At 57.0% G+C, this 18,079-nt stretch overlaps 1 protein-coding gene across 1 annotated transcript; it reads left to right on the top strand.

Annotated features, from left to right (window-relative positions):
• The first annotated feature begins 110 nt into the window (after nucleotides 1-110).
• On the top strand, nucleotides 111-18,079 carry HIP1R (huntingtin interacting protein 1 related). Its single transcript, XM_005524554.3, has 32 exons — nucleotides 111-310; nucleotides 5,173-5,236; nucleotides 5,647-5,789; nucleotides 6,099-6,155; nucleotides 6,377-6,457; nucleotides 6,557-6,633; nucleotides 6,921-6,982; nucleotides 8,039-8,179; nucleotides 8,619-8,676; nucleotides 8,767-8,842; nucleotides 9,020-9,157; nucleotides 9,232-9,290; nucleotides 9,356-9,428; nucleotides 9,753-9,936; nucleotides 10,061-10,149; nucleotides 10,734-10,850; nucleotides 11,273-11,374; nucleotides 11,595-11,789; nucleotides 11,989-12,136; nucleotides 12,398-12,484; nucleotides 12,754-12,861; nucleotides 13,149-13,285; nucleotides 13,834-13,944; nucleotides 14,060-14,118; nucleotides 14,269-14,299; nucleotides 14,419-14,481; nucleotides 14,925-15,025; nucleotides 15,677-15,782; nucleotides 16,464-16,587; nucleotides 16,740-16,801; nucleotides 16,909-17,100; nucleotides 17,185-18,079. Exons 1-32 carry the CDS (start codon nucleotides 218-220, stop codon nucleotides 17,188-17,190), a joined length of 3,144 nt encoding a protein of 1,047 aa, XP_005524611.1. The 5' UTR covers nucleotides 111-217; the 3' UTR covers nucleotides 17,191-18,079.

Genomic DNA, 18,079 nt, shown 5'->3' with positions numbered 1-18,079 from the left:
TCTCCGTGTCCCCTCTCCGGGTCCCCCCCGGGGCTGCTGCGCGGTCCCAGCTGCAGTTCCGAGCGCAGCCGCCAGGGGCGCGGCGGAGGCGCGGCGCAGTGCAGGGGCGGGGGGCGGGCGGCGCCGGCCGCTCCTGCCCGGAGCGCGGATACCGGAGCGCGGATACCGGAGCGGGGATACCGGAGCGGGGAGCGCGGATACCGGAGCGCGGCCCACCATGAACAGCATCAAGAGCGTGCCGGCGCGGGTGCTGAGCCGCCGCGGCGGCCACAGCCTGGAGGCGGAGCGGGAGCAGTTCGACAAGAGCCAGGCAAGGACGGCGGGAGGGGGCCGCGGGACCGGCCGCGGTTACGGTCCCGGTTTTAGTCCTGGTGCTGCTCCCGGCTGGGGAACGGGGCGGGCCGGCCCTTTCCGCGGGGCATCGCCCCGGGGCGCGCTGAGCGCGGGGGCTTCTCGGGCGATGCGATGGGACGGGATGGAGGGCGCGGGTCCCCGGCTGGCTCCGGGGAAGCCCCGGTAGAGCAGCGCGGCCGCCGTCCCTGTGCCCGCGTCCGCCCGTCCGCCCCCGGTGCCGGCGCCGCGCACTCCCCCGCCCCCCCCTGCGCCGCCGCTTCCTCCCGGCGCGGCCGCGGGACGGTCCCGCTGGGGCTCCCGCCCGACCCCCCGGCTCCGGCCCCGCCGTGCGCCGCCACCGCCCGGGCCCGGGCCCCGCGCTGCTCCCCCCGCACCTCCCGGGCCTTATCGCAGGTAAACACGGCCGGCAGCACGCTGGGAAAGTTTTACGGTGTCGGCGGGAGCGCGGCCGAGCCCGGGGGCTCCACGGCAGCCCCGCGCCCCCGGGAATGGGCATCTCCGCATCCCTGCCCAGCCCTGGCCCCGACGACACCGGGAATGTTTCGCACCGGGGCTGGATTCACCCCTGCCCCGCAGCTCCGGGTCACCCTCCGGGAGCGGGGTGCTTGAACCCACGGAGGTGGCAGAGTGGAAACAAAGCCCAAAGGCGTTTGTGCCCCATCGTGTCCGGCTTGGCCGGGGTGTCCGCAGTTCTGTGGCCCCCACGGGGTGGGCAGTGGTCGGGCACCGATGGGGCTGGCATACGGCTGGTGGGAAATGAAGTACTCAGCGTGGGCAGGGAGATGGAGACAGTGACGGGCTCGCCGCTGCCCCAGCAAAAATAACAGTGCCCTCCCGGCACGCCTCCTGTGACACCTCTGCTTTTGCAGGCTGTGCATTCATCGCAGATGTTTTTCCCTTTGCCCCTTTGCTTTGCGGTCTCTTCCTCAGCCCCTGGGCTGGTTTGGCCCCGGAGAGCGCCAGCGAAGGCAGGTGGAAATTTCAGGCCTCGCAGGGTCACTGTGCCGGGTAGGAAACGGAGCTTGTTGGGTTTGGGGAGCAACACGAGAAAACCGGCAATTCCGGTTCCCTCTGGACGCGTCTCCTTCAATCGTGCCACCGGGCACCGCTGATAAACCATCGTTCATGTGCCCGGGGGCTGCCCGGCCAGGAGCAGAGCCCTCCTTCCCCCTCCCTTCCAGGGCATTTTGGGCTTTTCACTGGGACTTGTGCTCTGGAAATCTGCACAGTCACAGGGATGCTGTGAGCGGAGACGTGGACAGGGCACAGAGGTGGTTGCTCTCTGTTATAGCTTTTTGCTCTCCGACCCCAGGCTTGCTGGCTGATGGCCACGTTCACTGCCCAGAACTGACCTTTCCAGCAACTGCTAAAAACTGTCCTAAAGGAGATTTATTCTGGTGTGGTTTCCTGTAGTGGTGCTTCAGTGAGAGCAGAACTGTTCAGTGTCAGAACGTGGGTATTGATCTGCCTTTTACCTCTAATTATAGCAGCTGCCCAGCCGGCTGCCGGTCGCCTCTGTGTCACAGGGGTGCTGCTGGCATGTCCCTTCCTCATCTCTGTGTCACAGGGGTGCTGCTGGCATGTCCCTTCCTCATCTCTGTGCCACAGGGGTGCTGCTGGCACATCCCCTCTGCTGCCTGAGGATTCTGTACCAGAATCCAGAGCCCAGTCACCTTTTCTCCTGTGAGGGCCTGGGTGATGCCTGTGGTTACAGACAGGAGTTGCTGACCCTGCTGTGATCCCAGGCCCTTGTGGGTGACATGAAGGTCACCTGCTTTCCCTGAAAATGCTTTTCCATGTCTTGTGTCAGGGTGATGTAGATGTCCCCCTCGGAGAAGCCGTGCGTGGGAAGTAGGAAATCACCGTCCCACAGCAGGCGCTTGCTCGGCAGCCTGGCAGGAGGAAAAACTTGTCTTTTTCTGCTGCCACTTTTTGCTTTTCTTAAACAAAAAGGCTAAAAATCCAATGAGCTCTGGAACCTGCAGGTTTGCATTGTGTGTGACTGCCAAGCGGTGTTTTCCTGGTGTAATTTGGGAAGGAGCAGCATTAGGAAGGGAGCTCTGGAGTTCATAGCTCAGCTGTTCTGACAGCTCTTGTGTTGCCTGGCCATGGAGGTTTCCTGCTGCCAAAAAAATCTCTCCTGCTGTGGCATCATGCTGGGACCTGACATCCACCTGCCAGGTGGGGATTGGGACCCTGTGGAATGCCGGGGCTCTAGGCAGCTGTGGGCAGGATGATCAGCCTTAATTAAAAGCAACCTGGAACAAAAGGGTGGATGTAAACTGTGCTCCTTCATTTGGGTGCTTTGATCCTGGCTTTAGTCACCGGCTTGGTACGTGCGGGCTGTGAGCAAAGCACTGGGGCTGCAGCCCTGTGGGCTCCCACAGCCCACGGCTGGGCAGGTTCTGGGGTTGGCTCCTCTCCCTGCTGCCTGTCAGTGATGGGGAACAGTCCACAGGTTGCATTAAAGTTTTGGCCAGGCTGGTTGTGCACCTGCAGTGACAGCCAGGTCCTGCCCATCTCCGGACGTGCCAGTGGTGTCCCAAGAGGTTGGGTCAATGGTGAATCTCCCCATTTTGGAGCCATCCTCCACAGCCTGGCTTTGCCAGGCAGCCAGCAGGAACATCCTGACAGCACGCGTGTCCCAGGCTGCAGCATTGCCCTGTGCCCATCCCTGGTGCCACCATCCCATTTTCCTGGATCTCCTGGCCAGCCTGGTGCTTGGAGGCAGTGAACACCTGGGCTGGCAGCTCTGAGGGGTTGGCACTGGTTTGGTGCCACTGTGGTTGATTTGGGACCGTGCTGGACGCAGTGTCTCATGTGGTGCTGTGGGTGGGCTGGGTCCAGTCCTTGTGCTGGACATGAAATGGCTCAGTGAAACCTCTGCACTGAATCACTAAGGATGAAACCAACCTCTCCAGCAGCTCCTGGGCTGAATTTTGGCTGATCAGGCTGTCAGTGAGACTAAGGGCAATAAATGCAATAAAACCACCACTGCCAGTGGGAATTACAGCTCTGTTTTGGGACAGACCAGCAGGGTCCCAGCCCACTGAGCAGCTGAAGGCCTGTCCCTGGGGACAGGGGACAACATTTGCTTTCCTGGGGGCCTGCCTGTCTCAGACTTTGACCTTTCTGGCTGTGCCTCCTCGGGTTCCATAGATGGGTTGGGATGAGCATGATGGGCTGAGACAGGCCTGTCTTAGGGCAGGCAGCAAAAGTCCCAATTTGGGAGATGTGTCTGCCCTGCTCCCTCTACACGAAACACCTCAGTAAAGATGCATTAACTCCTTCAGCAGCTCTTCACTGCAGGATGCCTTTCCAAATCCTTCCTTGCCTCTGCTTGGTTGCTCCCTGGTCCATGATAAACCATCCTTTCTGTCAGTATCCCATGGGAGGTGCTGGCATCCCTGAGGACCTGTGGCACATCTCTCCGGCCAAGCTGCCATCGAGGAGCCTCTGCCAGCTCCAGGCTTTGGGGTGGCTGTGAAGGCACTTTGGGAGAGGCAGCTGTGCTGCAAGTGCCTGTTCCCGGGCACTCCAGGCTCGTTAACCTTTGGGGATAAGAGGATTACAGCAAGTCACCGGCTTAACTCTGCTGCTGCTTTACGGCCCCACATGGCGGGGTAACACCGGGACTCTCCTGGTGCAGGAAAGGCAAAGCCAGGCCCTCTCCCCAGCAGCTGGGCTTAGCCTTTTGGGACAGGTTCACTCTTTGGGATGATTCACAGTTTTGTTGCTGTCATGGTCAGTTTGGGGATAGCTGTTCTAGGCTCTTTTGGGTGCATGGACACCTTAGACATTGCCCCTTCAGTGTCGGGTTCCTCCTGCATAAGTCAGCAGCACTTGATAACTCAGCATCAGGTTCTTCCTCCTGCTGGAAAGCACCTCATTTCAGGTGTCCCTGGACAAGCAGACATGTGGAATCAGTTGCTTTCCTGGGCAGGTAGATAGGATTTTTATAAGGTTTTAGGGCTGTGGAGCTGCAGGGAGGGACTGAGTTCCTCTTCCGGCACGAGTGCTGGCAGCGGGGCCGCTTCCTGCCTTCCCAGCTGGGACATTTTTCCTCTGCTGGTGACAGAGAGCTCATGGACACAGGCACAGCCCAAGTGCTCCTGCGAGGGTGAAGCAGCTCAGTTGAGTCTGAGGAGGAGGAAGATCCTCATCAAAGACACAACTTGGATTTGCAGCCCATCAACACATGGGAGATGCAACTGACTCCAGTCTGGGGTCATCCTTTGGAGGAAATTCCTAATTTAAAGTGTGCTGTGATCAAACATATCAAAATATAGATAATCCTCCTCTGATAATCACGTTGCTCTGGATTTTTGCTCCATCAAGATGGGCATTGAGGTTGCCACTCCCTCCTTGCTTAGGGGCTGCTTTTCCCCACGTGCTGTTTGTGCGCAGCAACATCCTCAGAAGAACCCAAACCACTCCCCCGTGGTTCAAAGGCTCCTTGTGATTACACAAACAACCCTGGAATTTGGCATCTCACTGCTGTGCTTTAATGTTGCTCGGGCACAGCGCTTGAGTTCAGGCTGCAAAAATGCAAAAATTGGTTTCCTGGGACAGGGACAGCCGGGAGCACCAGCAGCAGTGGTCAGATCCTGACAGATCCTGCTGGGGATGGGGGATTTAATGGATGCTTTGTTTGTGCATGAAAAGGCCTATTCTGATGTGTTACAAATGACTTTGAGGTGACAAATGTGATCTGAAATTCAGGGTATCCCCCAAAAGCACCAGCACTGCACTTTGGGGTGTCGGGGTGGCCATGGGGGTCACACCATGTCTGACAGGCACTCTCCCCTCCTCTTGCAGGCCATCAGCATCAGCAAAGCCATAAACACACAGGAAGCACCAGTGAAGGAGAAACATGCCCGCCGTATCCTTTCCCTTGGCTCCCAGGACAGCACGGAGGAGTTTGGGGTGTGGGGGTGTCACCCTCTGATGCTGGAGCATCACAGGAGGTTTGGGAGACAAAGATCCACACAGAGCTTGTTTGGGGGCTGGCATCACATTGGTTGAGCCATCAGTGAAAAGGCAAATGAGCAGTGCAGTAAAATTGCATTTCTTTGGCAGTAAAATGCAGAGGGCCCCAGCGTGCCCTCAGCAGGGGTAGGCACACCCAAAAATGACAAATGAGGGTCTTACCTGGGGGTTTTACTGGGGGGTGCAGCATTCTGCTGGTGATCCCTGTGCTCCCCTTTGCAATGGAAGCTGACAAAGAGCAGTCCCCAGCCCAGCCTGTCTCCTGCTCCGTGTGTATCCAGTTGGCCTTGACTGCGCTGGAAGGGATCATCCTGGGGACACACCACGAGAAGGGAGCGTTCACCTTCTGGTCCTACGCCATCGGGCTGCCCCTGCCCAGCAGTGCCATCCTCAGCTGGAAGTTCTGCCACGTCCTGCACAAGGTCCTGCGTGACGGCCACCCCAATGTGAGTGTCCCCTCTGCAGTGTCCCTCTTGCTTCATGGGCGGGGGGAAATCTCTGGCTCCTGCCAACATCCCTCTGCACACAGAGTGGGATCCCTTCCCTACCCCAACCTTTCCCAGGCTGTGGGGCACTGTTGTCTCGCATCTTTGAAACTTCCCCAAGCAAACCCCTGACCTTTGGGTGCCACGGGAAGGCTGGAACTTCTCCCAGAGCTGGAGTGGCGTAGTAAGGGGCTGGATCCCTCCTCTTCTCCAGCATCAGGGCAGGCAGCCAGCCCCACTGTGGCACGTCCTTCCCTTTTTTGTCCCCAGGTTCTCCAGGACTGTCAGAGGTACCGCAGCAACATCCGAGAGACGGGGGACCTGTGGGTGAGTGGGGCGGAGTGGAGGTTTGGAGATGGCTCTGAGGAACACGGTGGGCACAGAGAGGGTGAAGCACTACCTGAAATAACCTCCTGTCTCTTTGGGTGATGGTTGTGTGCATGGTGCAGCCACAGGGCTGGTGCAGGTCACTCGCTCCTGTGGGATCTGCTGAATCTGGTTAGGGTTCTGGATCTGGATTCCCCCTGTCTCCCCTCGTGTCTCTGCAGGGCCATTTGCACGACAGGTACGGGCAGCTGGTGAGCATCTACACACGGCTCCTGCTCACCAAGATCTCCTTCCATGTCAAGGTGAGACCCTCTGCCAGCTCATTCACCAGAGTGAGGGAACGTGCCATGCCAGCAAGAATATCAGCAGCAACTGATGGCTTTCTCCTTCCTTTTCCAAAGCATCCCGAGTTCCCCCCAGGCCTTGAAGTGTCGGATGAGGTGCTGGAAAAGACTGCAGGGACAGATGTGAACAACATGTGAGTGTCCTGGTGGGGCCCAGTGCCCAGGGTGTGGTCACCAGCTCCATGACCCCCAGCTGGACAAAACCACTCCAGGATGGGGCAGTCACCAGGATTCTGTGAACTGCTTGGATGGTGCCTGATTCCTCCTGCCCCCACAGAGCACTGTGGGGTGTAAATGCAGGGAGAAAAAGCCCCAAATTCTTTGTCAGAGCCTTTGCTGTCATGAGGACTCAATCAATGTGAGCAGCTGGAGCAAAGATGTCTCTGCTGTCAAGTGATGGAGTTTTGGTTTGTTTTGGCAGCTTCCAGCTGACGGTCGAGCTGTTTGACTACCTGGACTGTGAGCTGAAGCTGTCAGAGTCAGGTGAGGAGGCGGCAGGGGCAGGTCCCTCCCGCTCACCCTGAGGCTCTTGAGCAATAGTTTCGCTCTTTGGTCGGGACTGGAGTTCCGGGAGGCCGAGGTTGGAGGCTCAGGTTCCTCCTCCTCCTCCCAAGAGACTTCTGAGGTGGTTTCTCAGCTGGATTCCCCTGTTGAAGCTCTGTAGAGGCAGTTGTAGGAAAATATTTAGAGTGACTGCTTTGAACCCACCTGAGCAAGGCAGAGTGTTGTTTTCAGAGCAGAACTGCTCTGAAATATATTTTTATTTTTTTTATGTACAACCACATTAATCATATTTATTAGGCAAATCCCTTCTGCCCCTCTGAAACAGAGGATGGGGCTGTACTTCTTTTTAAAGACTCAATTCCCCTCGTTGAAATGCCTCCAGGGAGGGCTGGAGGCCCCTGCTCATGTCTGTCACCTCCTTAGGAATTTTTAGATGGCTTAGAGAGGTGGCAGATTCTTCCTCTGTCGAGAGTCAGGAACACAGAGCTGTCCTGGAAAACAGGGCACAGCGGGAGAGACCGTGCTCCCGGCTCCCAACAGCCTCCTGCTTCTCCTCCTGACCCAGTTATACAGAGAATTTATATTCATAAATACTTTAAAGCTGAGCAGGGAAGAAGCCAGGGTGGATATGCTGCCTGGATCCCTGCCAAGGGAAGGGATCTGTTTCCGAGCAGGGGCAGGCGAGGCTGCGGTGCCGCTGGGCTCGTCCCCTGCCCTGGGATCCTCTCCCAGATCCTTGCATGATTAAATAGAATGGAGCAAAACCTCTCACTTTCCCCAGCTGTGTTGTGCAGCAGCAGCAGCAGCATGAGAGCAGTGTCCTGGCGTTAAATCCTTCTTTATTTGGGGTTGGGGTGTCCATGGCAGAGCTGAGCACTTTCCCTGTGCCAGCGTGGTCCCTTTGAGTGTTTGTGCTGCTCAGAGTGGGGCTGTTCTGAGCTCAGGGCAGCAGCCCTGGCATTTCCCTGTGCCCCACATCCGCCATGGTTAATGATCAAGCGGTGTGGGCGGCTCTGCAAACACAGCTCCCCTCAGTTTTCAGGCAGCTCAACACCTCCATGGCCGTGTCGCAGATGTCGGCGGTGCAGTGCCGCCTGGCCCCCCTCATCCAGGTCATCCAGGACTGCAGCCACCTCTACCACTACTCCGTCAAGTTAATGTTCAAGCTGCACTCCTGTGAGTCCTGGGGATGTGCTCTGTGCTGGTGTTTTCCCAGGGTGGGCTTCTGGGTCTGGGGATGAGGCTGGTGTGGATTGCAGCATCCATCGCCGTGTCCGTGTGTCCCAGCTGGGCTCTAGGGGCCTGCTCCATCCCACACAGACATTCCAGATAAAGGAATTAGAAGGACTTGTTCTTGATTAATTCAAACCCACGTGCCAGCCCCTGCATGGGATCACTGGGCAGCACAGTGCCAGCAGCCTCATGTGGGTATTTTGGAGTTCCCACACCCACATCTCCCTGTGCTGGGGATGGGAACACCCCACTCGCAACCTGACCCCTCTCATCCCACTCCCTCCCAGCTTTTACCTTGCTGGCTTTTGCAGTGGTGGGGGTCTGGGGGCACATGAGCACACGTGCAGCCCCAGATCAGTCACAGCTGTCCCTCCTCACCCAGGTCTGCCAGCTGACACCCTCCAGGGCCACCGGGACCGCTTCCACGAGCAGTTCCGCAGGTAACCAGGGCCCAGGTGGGGCGGTGGGGTCCCCTCCTCCCTCTTTTCAAGCGCCCTCTCATATCCCCTTTGTCTTTCCCACCTCTCCAGCCTTAAAAACTTCTTTAAGAGGGCATCTGACATGCTGTATTTCAAGCGGCTCATCCAGATCCCTCGGCTGCCGGAGGTATGGCAGGATTTGCTGTGGTGCTCTGGAGAGCTTGTGGGTGCCCTCCTGAATGACTTTGGGGTCTGGGGACACTGCAGGGGGACCCAGGGCTGGCTCCCTCCCTTCCCTTGGTACTCTGCCTGTTGCAGTTCCTGAACCCCCCTTCAAGGCTGCAACGAGTTCTTGTCCCTGCAGAGCCCCCCAAACTTCCTGCGGGCGTCGGCGCTGGCCGAGCACGTGAAGCCGGTGGTCGTCATCCCCGAGGAAGCCCCCGAGGACGAGGAGCCAGAGAACCTCATTGAGATCAGCACAACTTCCACCACAGAGCCACAGGTGGGGGCCTGGGGCTGGCAGGGGGGGCAGGCTCCCGTGTCCTGGCTCAGCTCAGCACCCTCTGTCCTCCCCAGATCACCTCGGATCTGTTTGAGCAAACCTTCGGGCCGCCCAACGGCGTTTGGGATGACAGGTATGGGGGGGCCAGCAGGGGCCAGTGGCTGCTGCCACGTGGGACCAACCTGCCTTTGTCCACAGGGATGCACAGATCGAGAGCCTGAATAAGGAGGTGGAAACTCTCCGTGCAGAGATGAAGAAGATTAAATTGGAGGTAAAGCCTGGCTGGGGTGGGAGAACAGGGTGGGGTTTGGTGCTGTGTTGTGGAAACCCTGAAGGGATGCAGCATGAGCAGGATCCTGCAATCCAGTGTTGTGTTTTGGGACCTCTCCCAGTGCCAGGATGTGATTCCTGATGGGGTGGAGGCGTGAGAGACCTGTCCCTTGCTGTCACGATGTTATCAGCGGGGACAGAGTGACTGCAGGGGTAAAGGAGAGAGCTTTCCTGTGCATCCCACGGCTGCTTTTCCCAAAGGGGACACCTGGATGGGGGTGTTGGGGAGGGCAGGGCCGTGCCCCAGCGCCCCGTGACCCCGCAGGCGCAGCACTACATCACCCAGCTGAAGGCACAGGTGAACAGCCTGGAGGGAGAAGTGGAGGAGCAGCGCAAGCAGAAGCAGAAGGCGCTGGTGGACAATGAGCAGCTGCGGGACGAGCTGGAGAGGCTGCAGAGGGTGAAGCAGGACAGTGACAGGTCACAGCGCCTCTGTGCTGAGGCCGAGAGTAGGTGTCCTGGGGTGTCCTGGGGCATCCTGTGGTGTCCTGGGGCGTCCTGGGGTGTCCTGGGGTGCCTGTGGTGCTCCTGGGCTGCCCTTGCTGTGGTCCCTGAGGGTCTCCCTCCCTGCAGAGAAAGCCAACGCCACTGAGATCCGCTACACGAAGCTGAAGGAGAAGCACAGCGAGCTCATCAACACCCACGCCGAGCTCCTGAGGAAGGTAACACTGCTGCCTCTGCAGGCAGGGCCTGACACTGAGGGCAATGGCCTGGAATTAAATCCCTCCTTTTTGGGCTTGGGGTATCCAGGGCAGAGCTGAGCACCCTTTCCCTCTTCTATCATGGTCCCTTTGGGTGTTTCTGTTGTTGTTTTTTGGGGTGTTTTTCCTGTTGCTTGGTCTGTTTCTGCTGGTTTCTGTGTCCAGTGGGATATCACTTGTACCAGCAGTCATGGGATGCTTGGCTCCAGTCCTGGAAAGGGGCTCTTGAGGGATGTGCTGGTGGTGGGGATCCTGTGTCTCAGTTGTGCCACTCACCTGTTTTGGTCTTGCTTTTGTCCCTTTGTCCCTCTGCCACCACTGGTGTGGTTTGTGCCTGCCCAGTCCCCCTGTGCTGCTCCCGTCCCCCTCTGAGCACCAGGCAGGGGGCACCCCTTGAATCCATGTCCACTGGCAGCCAGTGTTTGGATGCTGTGAGGAAAGGCGTCTTGGAGTTATCCCTCCAGTCAGAATTTGGTTGGAATGAGTGTGGGGACAGTGAGGTTCCTCCTTGGAACCTCACCTTGGAGCCCCGTGTCCCCCTACAGAACGCTGACACCGCCAAGCAGCTGACAGTCACGCAGCAGAGCCAGGAGGAGGTGGCACGTGTCAAGGAGCAGCTGGCATTTCAGGTGGAGCAGGTCAAGCGAGAGGCCGAGATGAAGGTGAGCTCTGGATCCTTCCCTGCCAGCACTGAGCCCTCCCCAGCCTGTTTGGGAGCAAGGGAAAGGGATGCTTGTTGCTGTTGGGCCCTGATTCCAAGCAAGAGTCGCCCTGGCTCCTCAGGAAGGTGTTAATACATGACTCTTCCCAAATATATGACTCTTCCCATTCCCTCTTGCCCAAATCTGCCTTTTCTTCCCCCAAGAAAATGCCACAATGCAAATTGATGGGTTTGAGTGCTCTCATTGTCTGGGGGCTGCTCCCAAAGTCCCTGGTGTGGGAAAAGGACCCCTTCCAGGAGACACCCCCTGCCCAAGACCCCGAAAGCCCCTCCCTGCACAACATGGCTGGGTTCATTCCCTCCATCCCGGCTGGGGCCGGGGCGTGGTGGGGGCTGAGCCCTGGGCACGGTGTGTGGGCACAGCTGGAGGACCAGAGCCTGCAGATGGAGCAGCTGAGGCAGGAGCTGGAGGCCCGTCGGGACGAGCTGGAGCAGGCGCAGCGCTCGCTCAGCCAGGCCAAGCAGGTACGGGGCTGGGGAGGGGCAGCACGAGCCCAGGTCCCCATCAAACCCTGTCCCAGGGTGATGGGACCTGCCAGCACTGCCCAGCCACAGCTTCAGCAGCCCAAGGGCTGTCCCAGGGCTGAGTGTGGGCCCAGCCTGTCAGTGTCATGAGCCTGGCACGTCCCCCTGCGTGTCTGTTGGGCTCCCGGCAGTGACAAGGTGTCCTGGCACCCCATGGCAGGCAGGTGTGGAGCTCAGCACCCAGGTGGATGCTCTGCACGCCGAGAAGGAGGTGCTAAGGCGGTCAGTGAGCGAGAAGGAGTGTGAGCTGCTGTCCACACGTGGCCTCATCGAGGAGAAGGAGCTGCAGCTGAGCCAGGAGGCAGACAAGGCCACGAGGGAGATCCGAGAGCTCCAGGGCAGGCTCCTGGAGAAGGTACAGTGCTGTGTGAAGAGGTTGCTGGCCCTCTGCTCACCGGGGTGAGGTGTTTGGGGGTGCCAGCTGATGCAGCCAGTGGGATTTCGCTTGCACCTGCAGCCATGGGATGGTTGGGTCTAATCCTGGAAAGGGCCTCTCAAGGGATACACTGCTGATGGGGATGCTGTGCCACTCACCTGTTCCTCCTGCCCCACAGAGCACCCAGGAGCAGAGCCTGCAGCAGAAGCTGCTGGAGGAGCAGTTTGCAGTCCTGCAGGAGACAGTGAGAGAAGCCCAGGGCATTCTCCGTGACGCCATGGCCAAGCTGGACGACCCCCTGCACCTCCGCTGCACCAGCTCCCCAGGTATGTCCTGCTCATCCAGGGCCTGACACACACTGTGCCTTCTCCCTCCTGGACAGATCACGTTGCATCTCAGCTCTCCCACGGCATTTTTTCCATCATGATTGAAGTAGTTGATGTCAGGCTTGCCAGGATGAATTTTTAGCTGTCATCCTCAGCACTGTTTTGCTCAGATTTTGGTGCTGTTCCCCTCGTGGAGTGAGCACTGGTGCAGACACCCAGCAGCCTGGCCATGCTAAGGAAATGAAATGAAATTCCTTGCAGATTACCTGCTGAGCCGGGCGCAGGCGGCGCTGGAGTCCACGGATGCCCTGGAGAAGGGGCACGCGCAGTACGTGGCCTCCATGGCAGGTACCTGGGGCTGGGGACTGGCATTGCTCCCAGCTTGCTCGTGTTCCCACACACCCAGCAGCCCCTGGTGGCCTCGGGCAAGCGGCAGTGCCCTGGTGACAGAGGGACATGGGCAGGGCCAGGGGTTCCAGTGTGCTCCTGGGCTGGAGGGGTCAATCCCAACATCTTGTGCTGATCCTTGAGTGCCTTCAGGGATGAGCTGCAGCCCCCAGGACCCGGCAGGGGGTGCCCTGGGCTGGCAGCTCCTGACCCTGTGCTGTCTGTGGCAGATGCTGCGGGGCTGGTGGGGGCTCTGGCCCTCTTTGCTCACCTGACGGCTGACACCATCGTCAACGGCAGCGCCACGTCCCACCTGGCCCCCACCGACCACGCTGACCGTGAGTGCAGGAATGCAGGGGGAACTGGGGGGGGATTTTTTCTCATGGGCCTTTTCTTTAGGGAGGCCATGCCAGAGCCTCCTGTGCCAGGGGTAAATTTGACCAAGGACAGCACATTCCCCATGCTCCCCTTCCTGAAGTGCCCCTTCCTGGGCCACGTTGCTCCTGGAAACTCATTTATAATCTCCTAGAAGACATTTGCTGGATGCTGCTGGTGCTCGGCTGTGGATGAGGGGAGGAGGAAGATGAGGGTGGGCAGGGCTGGCACCAAGCTGTGCTCTCCACAGGGCTGACAGAGACGTGCCGGGAGTGTGGCCAGCGGAGCCTGCAGTACCTGGATGAGCTGAAGGACAGGCAGAGGCTGGGCAGGGCCCAGCTGGGGGACGTGCAGGGGGCACTGCGAGAGGTCCTGCAGCTGGCCCAGGTAGGAGATGGAGCCCAGCACAGCCACCTTCCCACTCGTGGCTGGCAGGGTGGGTCCCAAGGGACACTTTGGGGTGCTTTATCCCCCATACCCACAAGTCCTGCTGCTTTCCTTGAGCCATCTCAGCTTCTGAGCACCGAGACCCTTCCTGGTGGTGTGCAGAGTTGGTCACCCTCAGCTCAGCTGAACTCTTTCAGCCCAATAACCCCTGTGGAAGGAAACTTCCCGTCTTTCAGATTTTCCTCCTTGTGGAGCCCCTATTAGTCTTTTCCTTTACACCACTGTTCCGCTCTCCAGAGCCCTATGGAGCTGAAACTGCTCCTGTGATGGAGTTTTGTCACCTTGATTTGGGGCATTTCTTATCTCTGAGGTCCCTGTGCCATGATTGCTGCAGGTTGGTGGCACGTGTGCCTTCACCTTTGCAGGCAGCAGGATTATTTGGTGGGGGCAGGAAGGAATTTGATATCTTGGTTTGTAGTTATTCCTTATAAATATTCCCTTCTGTTTCTCTGCCTAAAACCCCCTCATGCCTGCTGCCTCCTCTGCAGGAGCTGAGACCCAAGAGCCTGGACATCAAGCAGGAGGAGCTGGGGGACATGGTTGAGAAGGAGATGGCCTCCACCTCGGAGGCGATCGAGGATGCTGTCAGGAGGATAGAGGTGAGACAGCTGCAGGATGGGCCATTCTGGGACCTTGGGGTGGCAGAGTGTCCATCACTCCTCCACCTTTCTCACCCTAACATGGCATCCCACTCTTCCTCATGTTTTCCAACAGGAGATGATGAGCCAGGCCAGGAATGAGAGCTCTGGGGTTAAGCTGGAAGTGAATGAACGGTGAGTTTTGGGGAGGGACTTGTGACAGGTCTGTGCCCTGCTGGGGTGTGCTCTGCTCCAAAACAGGCTGGCTGGTCTCGAGAAAAGCCCCATTTTCTGGAGCCAAAGCTTCCCTGGATGCTGAACACTTTTTCTCTTGCTTCCCTCCAGGATTCTGAACTCCTGCACGGATCTAATGAAGGTCAGTGCTGCAGAAACCCATATGGGGTGCACAAAACTGTAACTTCCCACCAGCAGCAGCATCAATCCTCCTCTATAAGACCCCCATCAAACCCCAAAACCTGTTTACCTTCATTCCAGGCTATCAGACTTCTTGTAACAACATCTACGAACCTGCAGAAGGAGATAGTGGAAAGTGGCCGGGTAAGCCCTTACACTCATCTCTTTGTACTGACATCCAATACAGGAGAATTTCCCCCCAAAAAAATCACTCTGGATTCATGTTAGCAGCACTCTGGCTGTCCCAGTTGCTGGAGGTGGGCTGCTCAGCCCTGTGCTCTCTTGCACAAATTGCTGTCACCCTTGCAAAGCCTTGTCCATCTAAAGATGATGGCCCAAACTTGTGTTAAACCAAACCCAGTTTAAATTTGTGGGCTTGGGACTCTGATGGTTTTTTCGTGATAATTATTTAAGCAGGTCAGTAAGAGCAGCATGAAGAGCACAGGAATGCTCTCACTCCCTTGATTTATGGCTTCATATATTAATTTTCATACTGTTACACTTTATAAGGCTATTTAATACGGATTTATATGTTGTTGTATATTAGACACAAGTTAATCCAGGCCATAATATTCTCATAACAACAGGGGGCAGCAACAACTCAGGAGTTTTACGCCAAGAACTCTCGCTGGACCGAAGGGCTGATCTCTGCCTCCAAGGCCGTGGGCTGGGGAGCCACACAGCTCGTGTAGGTACCCCCAGACTGGGAACTTCCCCTGGAACACGGCCCCATGGGCTGCACCCAGGGGGCTGCCTCGTTCCTCCCTGTCACCCCAGCATCCAAAATTCCCCCTGCTGAATTGCTAATTCCTTGTGGAGCATCATTGCTGGCTCCTTATGGAGATCTTTGCTGGCTTTTTCTGGCCCCTCAGTTTGGTTCATTGCTAATTCCTCACGGGGCATCGTAGCCTGGGTTGGGACACCCAGCTGGGGATGGCAGTTCCTCCCTGTCTGCAAAATGTGAAATCAAATCCCCCCTGCCCCGTGTGCTCAGATGGTTGTGGATGGGACTGGGGCAGGGTGTTCCCTGTGCCACTGCAGGAAATGTGGGGGGATCTTTTGAGCAAAGCTTTAAAAATCTCATCCATTATGAAAACTAAATCCTGCCTCTGTCCAAATCGCCTGGATCATGGCTTTGAATAATTGCTCTGTGAATGAGCTTTAATAACAGCTGGACTCCAAGATCTCAGAGATCTTTTCCAACTATAACAATTCCATGACTCTGTAATTACAAAGCTGCTGGATCCAGATGTTGCTTTCTGAGAGTATTAGCAGGAGATAAATAATCTGCTCTTGCTCTGTTGTGTCTGACACAATCTCCCTTTGGCCCCCACCGCAGGGAGTCTGCGGACAGGGTTGTCCTGCACACGGGGAAATACGAGGAACTGATCGTCTGCTCCCACGAAATCGCTGCCAGCACAGCCCAGCTGGTGGCTGCCTCCAAGGTGGGTGTCCCAGCAGGATCCTCTGCGTCTCCTCATGCTGTCCCATGGTGTTCCCATCCTCTCTGCCAATCCTGCAGCCCCCCAGAGCAGGGAGAAGGGAAGCCCTTGCTATTTTCCCGTCTGTGGTTTTAATCCATGTGTTGATATTCCCACACCCGAGGCTTGCCTTGGAAATGAAGATGTGTAAAACCTCCCATCTTCCTCTTGTCAAGCTGGTTATGTAAAGAAAATGTTAATAACTACCAAGAAATCCAGAAAAGCACTTGCAGGAGCTGGAATTGAGGATGGGAGACTTCGGTCCTTGCCATGTTTCCTCGGGTGTGGGTGGAAGTGAGGGGTGGAGCACACAAAGGTGCAGGTGTGGGGGAAGGGGGGTCCACAGGGATTTTTACACCAGATGGTTTTAAAATTAAAGAGCACAGCTAAAGAAGCAGTGTCTTCACTGCTTGAGTGCTTGGCTCAGGTGGGAGCAGAGCTGGTTTGGTGCCCTGGGGCTGAAGGGCTTTTTAGGGATCACCTTGTCTGGCCATGATGGGATCACTGAGGATAAACCTTCCCATCTGTCCATCCATCCTTTCCACTCCCAGGTTCTCATGCCCAAAAGCTCTTTGCCTCTGCCTGGGGCTCCCTGGAGCTCCATGGAGGGGTCGTGGTGGGCACCCAAAGCCAATTCCTTTGCAGGTGAAGGCTGAGAAGAGCAGCAGGAACTTGGCCAGGCTCCAGGAGTGCTCACGCAACGTCAACGAGATGGCAGCAAACGTGGTGGCTTCCACCAAGTCGGGGCAAGAGCAAATAGAGGAGAAAGGTGAGGTTTTTTGAAAGAAAAAGGTAGAAAAACCCAACCCCAGTCCCTTCCAGGCCTGGGGAACAGCCCGTGGTGTCCATCCAGCACTGTTTTGGCACGTGAGGGTGCTCTGTGAGGGCTGCACTCAGCGGAGGCCCCGCTTCCCTCCACAGACACCATGGACTTCTCGGGCATGTCCCTCATCAAGCTGAAGAAGGAGGAGATGGAGACACAGGTAGGGAGGGCCCTGAGGCGGATTCAGCACGGCTGCAGACAGACCCTGTCCCGCACTGGGGGTCCCTGTGCCCCCGGCACAGCCCCCAGGATAGGATTTGGGCGCAGGTGAAGGTTCTGGAGCTGGAGAAGCGGCTGGAGAGCGAGCGGGTCCGTCTGGGCGAGCTGAGGAAGCAGCACTACGTCCTGGCCGGGGGCTGCGAGGACGCGCCGGAGGACGGGGAGGCCAGGCCGGCGCCAGCACCGCGACGAGGGATCCTCAAGAAACCTCCCATTGCCCAGAAACCCGGCCTGGGGCAGGTGGGGCCCGGCTGGGGTGCAGCTGGGCAGGGGGGAGATCTTGGCACGAGTTCTGACCTCTGGCTTTGTCCCCTTCTCCTGCAGCCCTAGCGAGCCCCCGGCCCCACACGTCACGTTGCCTTCGCGCTGCTGTGCCTTCACGCGCGGGGTCTCCTCAGCGCCCGGCCTGGAAACAATCCCAAACTGGATGTTTTTTAAGGAATATATTTTATTTTTTTTTGTTTTCCTCTTTTTTTGGAACTGTAGAGAGGCGGCGCTCCTGCGCTCCCCGGGCACTGCTGAGTGCTCTCCTCCTTTCTCCTTTTCCTCCTCCTCCTTCTCTTCCTTCTTCTTCTTCTTCTTCTCTTCCTCCTCCTCTTTTTCCTCCTCCTCCTCACCTGCCAACCGGCTCTCCCGGTTTAATTTAATTTGGGTTTGTTTGGGTTTTTTTTTTTTTTTTAAAGGACTTTCTCAGCACTAGACGTTTTCAGTAAATGTAGCTCTACTGTACTGCTCAGACCTTTTCCAAGAACTGTGAACTGGTTTTACAGTAAGAAACTGGTGGGCTTTTCTTGCAAGCGTTTTTTTAAATTCCCCTTTTTCCAGCCTGAGGAATATTTGACTTCATTTTGGCACGGGATCAGCCCTCAGCAGGAAGGGAAACGTTTGCCTTCCCCAGCACATGGAGCGGGGCTTTTGTTAGGGAAAAGCAGTTCCTGACACACACTGGCAATACAAACATTTTTATTTTTTTTTTCTTTTCTATTTTTTATTACTACAGCAATGTCAAGGGATCAGTTGCATTATGTTTTATATTTAAGATAATTAGCAGAATTAAATCTAACCGTGGCCTATGGGAGCCAGGGGCTAGAGAAGTCTGCAGCAATAAGGAATTACTGATGTGGAGAGATGTGGGGGCAGAATCAAAATCCTGTCAGCTGTGTCTTCCCTTGGAACAACTGCCAGGATGTAGATTATTAAAGGAGCAATATTTAAAATA

This window comes from Pseudopodoces humilis, chromosome 20 (assembly GCF_049639895.1).
Source record: "Pseudopodoces humilis isolate 2021_Gansu_Grassland_sample_001 chromosome 20, ASM4963989v1, whole genome shotgun sequence".
NCBI lineage: Eukaryota > Metazoa > Chordata > Aves > Passeriformes > Paridae > Pseudopodoces > Pseudopodoces humilis.
This window is presented reverse-complemented; position numbering and strand designations above follow the sequence as displayed.

Bases quoted from the DNA above. Each gene is read 5' to 3' on its own strand.
- HIP1R (XM_005524554.3), top strand. From the start codon at position 218: ATGAACAGCATCAAGAGCGTGCCGGCGCGGGTGCTGAGCCGCCGCGGC. The intron at 12,485-12,753 runs GTACCTGGGGCT...TGTCTGTGGCAG, and splicing joins GTACGTGGCCTCCATGGCAG to ATGCTGCGGGGCTGGTGGGG. The intron at 13,286-13,833 runs GTAGGAGATGGA...CCTCCTCTGCAG, and splicing joins AGGTCCTGCAGCTGGCCCAG to GAGCTGAGACCCAAGAGCCT.